The sequence below is a fragment of the Barbus barbus genome, assembly GCF_936440315.1.
Source record: "Barbus barbus genome assembly, chromosome: 5".
NCBI classification, from domain to species: Eukaryota; Metazoa; Chordata; class Actinopteri; order Cypriniformes; family Cyprinidae; genus Barbus; species Barbus barbus.
Genome location: NC_136733.1, coordinates 23608748 through 23624275, shown reverse-complemented (window position 1 = coordinate 23624275; position 15528 = coordinate 23608748). Strand labels below are relative to the sequence as shown.

General features: G+C 40.5%; 1 protein-coding gene across 5 annotated transcripts in view; it reads left to right on the top strand.

Moving 5' to 3' along the window:
* LOC306870320 (KN motif and ankyrin repeat domain-containing protein 1-like) overlaps positions 1-15528 on the top strand; it is a 58394-nt gene that overhangs the window by 37424 nt on the left and 5442 nt on the right. For 3 of the 5 annotated variants that reach the window (XM_079417526.1, XM_079417525.1, XM_079417528.1), the window contains 6 exons: positions 4011-6650; positions 8496-8633; positions 11714-11810; positions 12429-12614; positions 13381-13468; positions 14059-14278. In XM_079417526.1, the coding sequence (XP_079273652.1) occupies positions 4011-6650; positions 8496-8633; positions 11714-11810; positions 12429-12614; positions 13381-13468; positions 14059-14278 (3369 nt within the window). Of the gene's footprint in view, positions 1-1773; positions 1885-2752; positions 2890-4010; positions 6651-8495; positions 8634-11713; positions 11811-12428; positions 12615-13380; positions 13469-14058; positions 14279-15528 lie in introns of those variants that run through there. The other 2 variants (XM_079417529.1, XM_079417527.1) reach the window with 2 other exon arrangements.

Sequence of the window (15528 nt, the reverse complement as noted above, 5' to 3'; positions counted from 1 at the left end):
GCTATTTGAAAGAGTTTCTATTTAAGGGTCTTGCACAACAGATTATTATTTTTTTTTTTTTTTTTTTGTGGAAACATGTTATCCATCAGGCAATATCACGCCCCTTGTCTTATTCTATAGCACCAGTACAGTAGGTAATGTTGTTGCATTGTTAATGTTTTAGACTGTTTGAAGAAAACTATTGTACAAATCTGGAGGCCATTGATGTAGGTTTTAGTTTTTGCAGTGTGCATGTCTGAAATGCCTTTTGAAAGACCTCGACATGTTCCATGTTTCAAAGATGACCAAAATATCTATGTTCACAAGCTCCAGCTGAGTCTTACAGGCTTTTTTATCATAGTATTTGCATACTGAATTTTAAATGGTCATGTTTTCTCTGTATATATTTAGCTATTTACTATTTATTTATTTCTGTCTGGGAAATGGCTAGCATATTCTTTGAGTGTGAATCTTCACTGTAGAATTTTGAAAAGCAAATTATTGGATAACTCACTCACACTGGATAACAAAGCTTTCATGCTTATGTGAATTTCTGACATGCTAATCTCTTAAATTTTCATATAGGTTTTGTGGTTCGCAAAACAAGCTGATTTATGAAGTTTGCTTTTGCTCCCACATCATGGATTTGGGCATCAAAGGCCAGACATTCAAATAGATGTTTATTTTCATTGCTAACATTCAGCAGATTCGTGCCCAAGGTGATCCTGGACTCTGCTAGAGATCCGCTGAGATTTCATTGTGTTACATGAGAACTGAAAACATTGTCCTTGGGGCTTTGTAATTGGTAATGAATACTCTCATGAGTGTTGTATTGGAATAGACCGCAAATGTAATAGGCAGAACCTAAAAGAGGCCAACAAAAAACAGTCTAGTCGAAATGTTTCTACTTTCTCAAGGCATCATATTGTCTGGTGCCAACGTAATGCTGATCGCTCAAATATTTAGCAGCTACTTGCTGACATGTCTTCAGACAGTTTTTGTAGACACAGTAGATAAGCCATGACTTTTTAAACTCAAAGATTGTGAGATACACTTGTACTAATGCCTTTCTGTCCACCTCTTTTAGAAAAAGCAGTGCACAAATCAAGCAGGAAAAAGAGCAGGGTTGTCTGTGGATGTCTATTTTCAGCTGTTTACATGACACTGTTACATTTGGTCAAACATGGATGTCGTGTGAGACTTTAGCTGAGAGAAATCGCACCATCCTGTCTGTTGGCTAATGCAAGTGAACACTTTTTATTTTTTTTATTTTTTTTTTAAAGGAAAGAAAGAAAGAAAACACCCCTTGTTCCATATTTTAGAAATATTCCCATGGGGTTTTTCAAACCATTTCCCCTCTACCAAATCAGACACATTTTTGGAACTTTTTAAATGGTCTAGACAGATTGGACATTCATTTAAATTGCTCCTAATGTGGGCTGAATGTACTTAACACTTGACTTTTTATATTGACATAATTTGTCATTATTGTTTGAACAATAAAGCTTCTTGTAGATATGGCACTATTCCATTCCTTTTACAAACACCGTTTACATGGTGTCTCTTTCTGCTCATTTTGTCCACAAATAACTTCATGACAACAGACATGCCAAATGATCATGTCATGTTTGTTTGTCCACCTGTCAGAACACTTCCTTTTATCTGCTCTCTTACTGGCCACTGCCATATCCTTACATTTTGTTTTAGCCAATCACATTTTTTCTTAAAAAAAAAAAAAATTGCGTCACCCTCAATTTTCATTTTTTTCCCCTTGTGTCAAGCACTTTAACTTGCAGTCTAAAGCAACCTAGGAGTAGGAAACCTATACTCAAAATAGGAGTGGACTACCATTCATTTTAAATTTACACAGGTGGAGTGTGAATATTTGTCTTAAGGATTTATTCTGTAAGTACTGTCACATTTTTTAATCTTTAACTTGCTGGTTGCTGAACTTTAAACCAGCCTAACTCATTCCATTCAAAGTGCTTTCCAACATAAAGTAAGTTTGCTTCAGTACATTGCCCGTAGCATAAACTATTTTGATCTGAACATCCTCAAGGCTGTTTTTGTGTCTGATGGTGGGTAGTGTAATTCTAGACTGCTAAAATAGAGTGTGGGTGGATTATTCTTGGAGCTGCTTCTCTCACTGCTTTCGTTCGTTTCCCTCGCTTCTCGCTTGCCCCTTTAGTGTTGAAGGTTTACACCCCCCAACCAGTGAGGTCGGCATTCAGCTGCCTAAGTGTCTGTTCCTCGTACCAGACAAGCCTGTCTCGCTCTCCATGACATTGCTGTTGTGCTCTTGCTATAGTCAGCAAAGCTAGCTGGTGTGCTGAACAAGCTAGCAATTGTTGCAGTGCAAATACAGTAAAAGAGGTTTTGTCAATGCTTTTGAATAATTGTTACGTGGTTGAAATAAGGAAGCTTTTTAGTTAAGTTGGAGCATTTAGAAAATATCTGATTTACACTTTTAATAAAAAAAAAAGCTACGTTCATGTCACAATATATTAGTGTTTTTATCTGTAATCCTGAGCATTAAGAAGCAGCAAATGCTTAAATGAACCTTGTGTTATGTGTCTGGTGAGTTTAGGCTCCTTAATATGACTGGAAAGAGCGCTTAAAAAGGGACCACTGTTTGAAGGGGTTACGAAGTGTTTATAGAGCACTTTGAGAGAGGCAAGACAGAAGAAAAGTGTTGCATGATTGGTGGAGGCATTTAGCCTATCACAGGCTGCGCTGAGCTAAGCTAAGTTTACACCAATAGTGGAATTTTTTTCCCCTTATGGAGTGAAGGTTGAGAAAAGTGCTCAGTGAGTGAGGGGAGGCAGCCTGCAGCTTGTTCCAGTTATAAAACTCTATTACGGCTTGTAAGGGAACAGGCGCCGCTGCTTGAGGACTGCTGTTTGACTTTGGGTAAGTGACGCTTGAACAATGAGGGATTAGGCTTTTCAGTCTATAGAATGGACACGGGAGGCAGTGTTACATGGTCAAGGAAACTTTCTTGCATTTTGCATATTTAATTAAAATGTACCAAGAAATGTCTTTTAATGGTTTGTTATTTGTTCTTAATGCACTGTGTCTGCTCTCTAAATCATCTAAAAGTGCGTTTGCTTCCAGAGAGTTAATCTGTCTAACTGACGAGAGGAATTCTCTGTCTGGTGTGGAATTTGGACTGTGATATAAGCTCTGTTGATGGATATTCCTTGGCTTCTAGCTGAAAAGAAACCATTAACATTTTTGCCTCTCTGTCAATGCATTTCTTGTCTGCTAGGTAGTGAATGAGTGAGTAAGTGAAATGTTTAAGATATTGCCAGTTGCATTGGACCAAATGGATCTTTGGAGAAAGAAATATTTGCGCTCCTTGTTTTCCCTTAACCCCACCCCCAATTACCCTCCCCGTGCAAATGCTCCGCAAACACATGGAGTTTGTTTTGCCATGAAATTGTGTAGAAAACATCTTTACAATCTGGTGTTGGAAATCGACAGATGGAAAATACATTTTTTGTTAGTTAATAGTTTAACTCTTAGCAATGTATTTAGTAAGTGTGAAGTGGTGTTGGAATGACACTCACACTGTTATGATTGCTGGGTAATACCGTTATCACACCTTTAGGCTTGCAACCATTGGAGTGACACCTTTTGGCAAGAGAGTTACACACTGTATGTCTTAATGTGCTAGGCAGTCCGACTGGAGAAACATTGTCAATGTAAATGTATTTTTATGTTTTTACTAGCTGGCTGTTTTAGTCATTTCGGGGATTGCCTTGATGAATGAATTTGACGTTGTTGTATTGCTTTTGGTTCAGTAGCCTGCATTGATGTGTAATATTTTTATGATATTGCAAGGAAATCATCATATTTGGGGAACTGAGTTGTCTGGTGTTATAATGCTTTAAAAAAAAGTTACAAATTTTTAGGGCCGATTACACATTTTCTTCTCTTTCGTTATTTTGCATATTTTAAGGAAGTAAGTGAATAACTGTACAGTGATTTAGATAACTTACTCAACTAATTTCACTTTTTGTTTTTGTCAGAAAAAGATGATGATGAAAAGGACCCTTACTGTTTGGAAACCCCGTATGGTTATCAGCTAGACCTGGACTTCCTTAAGTATGTGGATGACATCGAGAGGGGCAACACCATCAAGAAGCTAAACATCCAAAGGAAGCCAAAAGTGGTCAGGTCTGCGCCTCCTCCTCAGAGTAGTTGCAGTGGCCAGACTGAGTGGACTTCAACAGACTCCTTATCCTCTTCTAACAGCGATGAGAGCAAACAGTCGCCAGTCTACTTTACACCTCAGAACCAGGTAGCCCCCCCTGGCCATACTGCCCAAGTCCATGAAGCTCCCCAAGCCTTTGTGAACGTCCCTGAGACCAAGCAGCTGCTACCTCTACCTTCTCCCCGCCTTCTTCGCAATAACCCCCAGGTGGAGAAAACACTGATGGAGACCCGAAGGCGACTGGAACAGGAGCGGCTCCTGATGCAGCCACCAGTCAATGAGCCGCCTCGTCGACGGTTAGCCAGTTTTGGAGGAATGGGCTCTTCCAGTTCCCTGTCCTCTTACAGTGGCTCCTATGGGCCAAGCCAGATTTCACCCAGCTCACATTCTTTTCAACATAATGGACATCTAGGCATTGGCGAGTACAACCCCTACTTCACATCCTCTATGGGCAGTTCGATCCGCCACAGTCCCCTCAGCTCAGGCATGACCACACCAGTGACCAATGTCAGCCCACTGCACCTCCAGCACATTCGAGAACAGATGGTAGTGGCTCTAAAGAGGCTAAAAGAACTGGAGGAGCAGGTAAAGACCATCCCAATCCTTCAGGTCAAGATTTCAGTCTTGCAAGAAGAGAAAAGGCAACTAGTGTCCCAGATCAAGAACTCCAAGGTAGCGGGGCAGAGTCCAGGTGGAGGTTTCAGGAAGCGCTCCTATAGTGTTGGCAGTGCTGATCAGTATGAGCCCCTGACCCAGCTCAGGACAGGCTCTGAACTCCACATTGAGGAGATGGAGAACACTGAGCAGAGCACTCAAAGGCTACAAGAGTTCAGGCAACTGACGGCTGAAGTGGAGGCTTTGGAGAGAAACCTGCAGGATAAAGGTGAGGAAAGGAAGCACAGCTTACACCAAACAGAGGAAAAAACAAACCAAAATGTCCAGCGGTGGAGGCGTGAGAGCAAGTCCATTGGTGTTGGAGCTGATGAGAACATGAACAATGTGGTTGTATATAGGAGGTCACCTGGGCAAAACAGAGATGTGGCAGTAGGAACAGAACAGGAGTTGAAGAGCACAGGAGTTGGTGTGACTGAAGCCATGCTAGGCATGAGCAGTGAAGTAGAAGCTGAAATTGAGATGCAGCACCAGACCATCGAAGCCCTGAAAGAGAAGATCTACAGACTGGAGGTTCAACTTAAGGAGACCACGCACCAAATGGAAATGGGAAAGCTAAAGCTTCAGCTTCAAGAGGCTGGATCAAGAAAAAAGGCAGACAAGGGAATGATGGCAAGGCCAGAAATGTACAGCACTTCAGTGGAGGCCAGAGTGTCCACACAGAGCCAAGGTGTGGGAAACCATGTTGAGTTTAGCAATGCAAGCACAAATCTTGTCCAACAAATGAGTTCAGTAGGCATTATTTGCAAACCAGAGGCAAGGCATGTTTCGGTGGGTCCGGAGTTGCCAATGGAGCGGTGGGTTATACGAGAACGTGCTGAAGTTAAGGAACAATGTGTTGGCAGGCAGGTTGTGATGTGCAACCAGGGTGTGGGAGTGGAATTAAGTGTATGTGAAATGGGGATCAACACTGAATTAACGGCCGAAGGTTTAGGACTATGCAAAACCGAGGCTGAACAAGCCAAGGAGTTCAGGTCTATTGGATGTGGAGATTGTTCAGTCGATGTAATAGTCAGGCCTATCAAGGAGATGGCAACCCAGAGCACAGCAACAGATGAAGTTCACAGAACTGACTTTGGAGTCATGGTCTTACCCATGTGTGCCTCACAGTACACAAATACAGAAATTGAGACAATAGGCAAGTTAACCAATACAGACAAGGTAATTCTTATTGATTCCTGCACTACTACACAACCATACTCAAAAGACAAACAAGTTAGCACCGTACCAGTGGAGACTCGTACAATTGCCATTGGCGATGGACTTGTGAAAGATGTGCCGGCCACATTAAAAACGCGCTCCGTTTCAGTAGGTACAACAGCATCTGAAGAAGGTATGCATGACAAGTCGCCATCTTGCAAAACCAAAGAGACTGGGGTTGGCCTCACGAACATAAATGAAAACTTTTTAGTCGGTCACAAGACAAGGAACATTGCATGTGGCCCTTCTCAGTCTCCTACCTTGATCCAACTTGAGAGTGTTCCTGTGGGATCAATGTCATCAGCAGGACCCATCCACTCGCCGGCTGGGACAGGTGTTGGACTCGATCACTACATAGAGAGAGTGCAGAAGCTCTTGCAGGAACAGCAGATGTTGCTTGCTCAGAACTACAGTGAGCTGGCAGATGCATTTGGCCCACCTCAACAATCCCAGTTTAGCTCCATCAATAGTGAGCTGGTTACTACTCTATCATCCATCAATTCAGTAATGAAGTATGGAAGTGTTGAGGAACTCTCCAATATGGACCTTCTGAAACAGGAGAATTCAGATCACACCGTGAAAGGCAAGTTGCCGTTTACTTGATCTATTATGCTATATCAGGGGTGTCAAACTCAGTTCCCGGAGGGCCGCAACCTTGCAGAGTTTAGTTCCAACACACAAACCCATCTAGTTTTCAAATAAGCCTGAAGGACCTGATTAGCTGGATCAGGTGTGTTTAATTAGGGTTGGAGCTAAACTCTGCTGGGCTGTGGCCCTCCAGGAACTGAGTTTGACACCCCGCTGCTATATGAACAAAAGAACATACATGCAGAAGAAGAAAAAAATATCGCTGCATGTTTAGAATAAAGCACTACTGTACTCCAATTGCTATATTTACACTCAGGCCCCCTTTTCCTGCTGAGTATGGTGAGGAAGAGGAATGAGACAAAAGGGTACACGGTGCATTTGTGTCTGTAATGATGCCCGACACGATCTGACAGGGTAAAGTTTTCTCTGACCCTGAAAAATACATAGGGGCATTGGCTATAATCCAACAATGATCTCATCTCTTTTGGAAGGCAGCAGCTTGTGCTAAATGGCTAGTTGTTGTTGTCTTTGCTGATGCTGATTCATAAGTCCTCAGTGTTATGTAATGGAGAGAAGCTTTGTTTAAAGACTTTCTCTCTATATGACCAGACTCGGGGAGCATATCCAAAGTGTCTTTAAGTATGTGCACAAGTACTTTGTTTTTATTTCCAGGAAGGCTTACAAGTCAAAAGAATCTAAAATTTCTTAGTTCAGTGGTCTCATATTCCTCTATCATCTTTTCTTTAGAAATACCAGGCTTTTAGCCTGAGTTTTTATGGAATGCTCTGAAGTTATAAATAACAGTTGCTTCTAGTCTGCAGGGAATCGAGAGAGAATTTTTTTAGACATGCACATCAGAAGATTATGGCCAATGGTCAGTCAAAATTGCTGCCAAGATTTTAGTGTTTCCATGTCTGCTGTGAACTGATTTGGCTCTTGATAAAGCAGGAGATGTGCACAGGTATTCTCCATATTGGACATTCTTTTGCAGAAATTTTTATTACGTTACTACTGGTCCATTACCATGAAAGACCATCTGATGTGAAGAATATCTAGAGGCTAGAATTCAGATTCATAGCATAATCATTGCACACATTATCTTAAACTGAGAGAGAATCCGTAAGCACACTATTCTGATTGTGTGCTGTCCAAAGTTGTCCTTTTTTTCAAGCAACTTTGTTTTGGCAGCAGCTATATTAATGTCTTGGAGGTATAATTTGAGAGTGAATTATTATGTACAGTATCATACCTTGTTTGCAGCTGCACCTAGAAAACCCATACCTTATTGACTGATTTGCAAGGCTTCTATCGGTGGCGTCCTACAAGTCTAAATATAAGCAGCTACTGACATATACCAAAATTTGGTGTTATTTTTGTCCGCTGCTGTGTAATTTTGAAGGCTTTTAGCTTTATTGCAAAGTTGTTTGCTTTTATACAGCTGAAAGTTTTTCTTTTTGTTTTTTTGGCCATTCATGTTAAAAATTAGTTCTTTTAAGCTCTGCAAGGATGAATATCAGATTTTCAAGATGCAAACAGCAAAACAATTTCCTGGTATTTTGGTCCTTATCACACTCAAAACCATAAAATGCAATTAGATGAAAGGAACGCTGTGAAATCACACATCTGATATTGAGGGGTTTCAAATTACCTTTTCATGTGTTCCTCCTTTTTATCAGCAAAATGCCAATAAAACAAAAATGATAATTTTACTTTCATTTTAAGAGTTGATTGTCCTGAGCTATTAAGAAATGTATGTTTTTTTTTTTGTTTTGTTTTTTTTTAATACATTGTTGTACCTCATGAATGTCTTTTTCTGTCTTATTTCATCCTGTTTATCCAGAAACACAGATGGTCAGTTCCCACTCGAGTAGTTCGAGGACAGAGGTCACAAGGATAGAAAATGTGTGTATTGACGATGCACATGGTACAGCAACACAGAAAAGCCGCATGGACCAGCAAATGTCCACAGCATTGCATGGTATGCCCAATTCTGTCATTAAACAAGCAAGAGATGCGTGTACATATATTTTTGCAGTTACAGTCAGTTGTGGTTGACAGTCAGTGTGTTTTATATGAAGTTCTTGCTGCTGTGTTTCCATGTGTGCTGTGAATTGATTTGGCTCTAGATAAAGCAGAAGATGTGCTCCGGTATTCTCCATATCAGACATTATTTTGCAAAAATGTTTTATTACATACTAACTTTGTCTCATTGCAATGCAAAGACCATCTGATATGAAGAATATCTAGAGACTAGAATTCAGATTCATATAATATGAGAGAGAATCAGCTAGCACACCATTCTGATTGTATGTGATCTTAAGTTGTAGTTGACAGTTAGTGTGTTGATTTGATGTGATGTAAGACTGTGATTAACCATAATAAAAGAAGCCACTTATTCATGTTGAACTCCCCCTGATGGATGGCTTTTTTGATGAAAAACCCCTTGTGTGAATGTCTCAGGAGAGCATGTAACAGATTAACAGCTTTAAGACACACTTAATAATAATAATTCATTACATTTATATAGCGCTTTTCTGCTTTTCTAAGCACTCAAAGCGCTCTACATTGTGAGGGGTGGTGTCTCCTCGTCCACCACCAGTGTGCAGCATCCACCTGGATGATGCGACGGCAGCCATAGTGCGCCAGAACGCCCACCACACACCAGCTTACTGGTGGAGAGGAGACAGCGTGATGAAGCCAATCAGTGTAAGGGGATGATTAGGAGGCCATGATGGTCAGAGACCAATGGGGAAATTTGGCCAGGATGCCGAGGTCACACCTCTACTCTTTTCGCAAGACATCCTGGGATTTTTAATGACCACAGAGAGTCAGGACCTCGGTTTAACGTCTCATCCGAAAGACGGTGCTTTTTGACAGTATAGTGTCCCCGTCACTATACTGGGGCGTTAGGACCCACACAGACCGCAGGGTGAGCACCCCCTGCTGGCCTCACTAATACCTCATCCAACAGCAACCTAGTTTTCCCAGGAGGTCTCCCATCCAAGTACTGACCAGGCTCAACCCTGCTTAGCTTCAGTGGGCAACCGATCTTGGGCTGCAGGGTGATATGGCTGTCAACTTCCCAGCATACATCTGCTCTCACCTGTCAAAAAAAGGGAAACATAACGAGTGCCTTCACCACATACAATGTTAGAGATACAGACTGTTAGAGGGAGTGTGTCCATCTGTAGGGCATGTTCTGGCAGTTCTCAGAACTGTTCTTTTTTCAGTCTCTGTGGAGAGGGGCGGCGATCCTCTTCGGTATTTGGCAATGCGAAGCCTGTACTTAACATGTTTGCCATAGCTTTAGGCTGTGGGTTGTGTTTCTTTTGCTTCACATAATTTTTTCAAAACTCATGTTTGATATGCAACTTTTTTTTCTTTTTTTTTAACTAGTGGTGCTTTATGATTATTACTTTTTTTTCTGTTGAAAAGGACAACGGGTTGTACATTGTACATGTCTGTCATATTTGAACATGTAGCCAGCTCCAGCTTATGGTCTTGATTAGCTGTTGCTGCCTAACATAGATTCAGCTTGTTCATTTCCCATTACAGCAATAACACTGTATATCATATTAAATCATGATGTCAGCGTTATGCATTTCTTTCCATTTTGATTGGATGTGTAGATTTTGGTCAGAATGTTTGGTGAAAACAAAATATTGTTTGCAGATCTATATTAAAACACTTTTTTTTTTTTGCACTAACAGTGTACACTCACCGGCCACTTTATTAGGTACACCTGTTCAATTGCTTGGTAACACAAATTGCTGATCAGCCAATCACATGACAGCAACCCCATGCATTTAGGCATCTAGATGTGGTGAAGACGACTTGCTGAAGTTCAAACGGAGCATCAGAATGGGGAAGAAAGGGGATTTAAGTGACTTTGAACATGGAATGGTTGTTGGTGCCAGACGGGCTGGTCTGAGTATTTCAAAAACTTCTGATCTACTGGGATTTTCACACACAACCATCTCCAGGGTTTACAGACAATGGTCAGAAAAAGAGAAAATATCCAGTGAGCGGCAGTTGTGTGGATGAAAATGCCTTGTTGATGTCAGAGGAGAATGGGCAGACTGGTTAGAGATGATAGAAAGGCAACAGTAACTCAAATAACCACTTGTTACAACCAAGGTATGCAGAATACCATCTCTGAACGCACAACACGTCGAACCCTGAAGCAGATGGGCTACAGCAGCAGAAGACCACACCGGGTGCCGCTCCTGTCAGCTAAGAACAGGAAACGGAGGCTACAATTCACATAGGCTCACCAAAATTGGGCAATAGAAGATTGGAAAAACGTTGCCTGGTCTGATGAGTCTTGATTTCTGCTGCGACATTCAGATGGTAGGGTCAGAATTTGGCGTAAAGAACATGAAAGCATGGATCCATCCTGCCTTGTCTCAACGGTTCAGGCTTGTGGTGGTGGTGTAATGGTGTGGGGGATATTTTCTTGGCACATTTTGGGCCCCTTAGTACCAATTGAGCATCGTTTAAACACCACAGACTACCTGAGTATTGTTGCTGACCATGTCCATCCCTTAATGACTACAGTCTACCCATCTTCTGATGGCTACTTCCAGCAGGATAATACACCATGTCACAAAGCTCAAATCATCTCAGACTGGTTTCTTGAACATGACAATGAGTTCACTTTACTCAAATGGCCTCCACAGTCACCAGATCTCAATCCAATAGAGCACCTTTGGGATGTGGTGGAACGGGAGAGTCGCATCATGGATGTGCAGCCGACAAATCTGCAGCAACTGCGTGATGATATCACGTCAATATGGACCAAAATCTCTAAAGAATGTTTCCAACACCTTGTTGAGACTATGCCACGAAGAATTAAGGCAGTTCTGAAGGCAAAAGGGGGTCCAACCCGGTACTAGCAAGGTGTACCTAATAAAGTGGCCAGTGAGTGTATATGTAGACTCGAATGTACCTTACCATTATTTATACCTGGAATTATATTTGATTTAAAATGTAAACATTTTGGTTCCACTTTAACAAAATAAAAAATAATTGATCACCTGCATTTCTCTTTTCTACTAGGCAGTCATAGCACCCTGAAATCCATCATGAAGAAAGATGGTCATCAGGGGCCTAATGGCACAAAAAAGAACCTGCAGTTTGTTGGTGTAAATGGAGGGTAGGTTCTTTTTCACAATATGAGGAGAAAACACCTTTATTATGAAAGAAGTGTTTTCAAAAAATTCTGTCCCCAAAAATAAATAAGTAAAATAAAAATCCTGAGGTTTCCAAATGCAAAGCTTATTTACCAAATGTAATATTTGTTTGAATATTTGAGATTGTTTTATTATATCAGTTAGTAGTTTAGCTTAAAGGGGTCATCGGATGCAAAATTCACTTTTCAAGTTGTTCGAACATAAATGTGTGTTGGAAGTGTGTGTACACATCCCTCCTATAATGATAAAAATCCATCCAGTGTTTTTTTTTTTTTTTAAATCCCTATTTTAAAATCCCTCTCTCAAATTCTCAAATCAGGCTGTTCTGAGATTCCTGTCAGAATGACGTTCTGTACAGTACTGTTAGCTATTTTAACTTGTGCTGAAAGAAAAAAAGAGACCACAAAATGATGACATAAAGTAGCTATGATTTGTTGCCATGAAGAACTATGAAATATACAGTTTAGCAGTCATTTTACAAAATCAGTGCTGCAGTTGAACAATCAGAAGCAAGTATTCCGGAACGTCATGTAAACATGCAGTGATTTAACTATGTGCATATCTGTGATTTCCATGTCTAGCTATGAGACAACATCGAGTGATGACTCTAGCTCAGAAGAAAGCAGCTCCTCTGGGTCAGAGGATGAAGAGGAGGACAAAGACAAGATGGTGAATGTGAGAGAGAGAAGGAAAGAAGAATTCAGGAATAATGAAGCAGTGGATGAAGACAGAGACACTGAAGATTTAGGCCAGGACAAAAGGCAGAGGCAAGTATTGCTAATAACTCTTCAGTGTTGCACCATTTTTGACTGTAGACCAATTCAAGAGTCTCTTGCATCAGGAGGAGAATTTAAAGTATTTTTGATGTTATGTCTGCAAAAAAGGAAAGTAGACTGTTTGGAGACACAAATGAAACATCAGATCTGTATTATCATATCATTAAAGTATCCTGCATACCAAACCTGACATGAGTTATGAGAAAGACTACCCTTCATAATCTCAAAGTCCTCTTTCCACCTGGAAATAATATTATTTCATATCTGGATAGTATCTGGATATTCTTTAGCTAAACTTAAATTTTCAACCATTTACTAATTGAAAAAACAAATGACAGTTTTAAATATATTAATTTCAAAAGATAAAATGTCTGTTGTCTTTTTCGCATTGTGAAAGTCAAGAAGCCACAAATGCAACATACAAGACAAAAAGAGCTCTAGCCACAGATGTTTTTAAAACAAATACCAAGCAGATTTTTAAAAATAGAGCATTACAGAAAACTGACTCAGACTTGTGGATAATAAATATTTTTAGCGCAAACTCTAAATTACAGATTACCTACTTGAATGCAGATAATGAAAATACATTTGCATCTTTGTCAAATGTGGTCAGTCCAGAATTCCTTGACCACTTCCAAGTCTGGTTTCCACTTTTGATTCAAAAACATGTTTATACACAGGGTTCTTTGTCCGATACTGGTTAGCACTCAAAAGAGTCTTGCATTTAATAAAGGTTTTTTTTTTTTTCTTCTCTCAGGTATGAGTTGAATGAGAAGATGCTTTCTGCATGCAACATGCTGAAATCCCACCTCAATGACCCCAAGGCTTTATCTAGTAAAGAATTGGTAAGTTTTAGCCGTGTCAACCTTCAGTGCACAAAAATAAAAACTGTGATTCCAGATTAGTCAAATTATTTGGTGAAATCCTCTATTTTCTTAATGCCTTTGACAGTTTTCCTTAGTCAGCAATCTTGTCAAACATGCGACTCAGAGCAAATTAGAGTTTTGGATGTTTCTTCAAGCTCTGCTTCACTGCACCTGAAACAGGAAGGATATTGGCTCCTTTGTGGTTAACGTGGTGTAAAAGAATGCTGGATCAACTCTTATTTCTGCTGACCCCCGAACAGAGGGTCTGTGACGCGCCCAGCTGTGTGCTGACTGGGCTACTGTTAAGTCTTGGCTTATGTCAAAGCTGTATTTGTCCTGAATTTCAGAAAAGATGAATCTGATAAGTGAATAATTTCGACTAATTAGGATTATTATGTAACAAGCTCCAGGATGTTTCTCTTTGTTTTACGTCTGTTTACAAATTAAAATTTTTACTTTGATCTGGAGGTTTCTGAACTGTTATTACTCAAATAGCACAATCCATGTACAGTAAATCTTCTATAATACATACTGATCTTTGTCATATTTATAATTTTGTGTCATTTCAGAAGCCATATGTGAACACAGTGCAGCACGAGTGGTTCCGAGTGTCCAGTCAGAAGACGGCCATGCCGGAGATGGTGGAGGACTACCTGAATGCTTTCAGATGCATCTCCCCTGCCCTGCTGCAACACATCGTAAACATGGCCGATGGCAACGGCAACACTGCCCTCCATTATAGTGTATCCCATTCCAACTTCCACATTGTGAAAAAGCTGCTGGATGCTGGTAAGTATTTGACTCACATTCAACATTTCCACATTTTTTAAAGCCACTTACAATCAGCTTTTTAGCACAGTGGTGATTGACAAGTGTGACGGCGGCATGTAGGTGTTGCCGGGAACGCATCAGCAAGAATAAAGAGTAACGTTATCACATGTGATCAGATCACAGAATTCTTTGGGCCCATTTAGCCCTGTAGTTAGCGCTGTCCATTTGCAATTCGATCAAGAGAGATGAATGTTAATAACAGTTGTAAATATCAGTGGTCTTTTGAGTTGAGCCAGTAAGCAACCACCCAGAAACCACCTTTCCACCAAAATATTAAGTGTATCAACTATTTTCAACATTGACAATAATAAGAAATATTTCTTGAGCACCATACCAGCATATTAGAATAATTTCTGAAGGATCATGTGACACTGAAGACTGGAGTAATGGCTGCTGAAAATTCAGCTTTGGCCTCACAGGAACAAAATACATTTTAAATATATTAAAATAAGGGCTGTCATTCGATTCAAATGTTTAATCCAATTAATTACACTGTGTCGCGTTTATCACAAATTACATTTGGCTATGAAAATACCCCCAAAAGATTATTTAAAGCTATTTTTGTGTTAAATGAGAAAGTATTAAAGTCCGTGTAAAGTCAATATTAAATGTGTGTTCTGAGTTTGTCACACCGCAGAAAAATGTGTTAACCACCCAGCCAAATTTGAATGCTTAAAAAAAACTGCCAAGTAAACAAAATAAGGTCTCAAAATCTTGAAAAAATAAGCAGTATTTACTGCTCTCAAACGCTGGGGGCGTGTCCACTGGCGGCGCTGAAACCACGCCCACTCTCGGGAAAGCTGCAGTCTCTCTCAACTTTCTTCCTCTAGCAGCTTATTTAATGAGGAGACCGAGCTGTTTTGTAAATGATCGCAACCAGGTATTATGCATTTGAGTGACGAAGGCATAGCTAGCTAACAAACTGTAGGCTGTAGTAACTAACGGTAATGACAGTAACTCGTGATTGAGCCGTGATCCACTGATGCTAATGCGCTCTAGTTATTAGGGGTGTTCGACTTGAAGCAGCGCTGCAGAACGATCAGTGACATCAAAGTACCGCGAGAGCGATTGGAAAGCATCAGGATCATCTGCTCTCTGTAGCTCTCACTGTACTTTTTTACACACACACTGATCGTCTGCAGCGCTGCTTCAAGTCAAACACACGTGTTGGGGAAGAGGCCGTGCTCGGTGGCTCGATTGTGTCATCG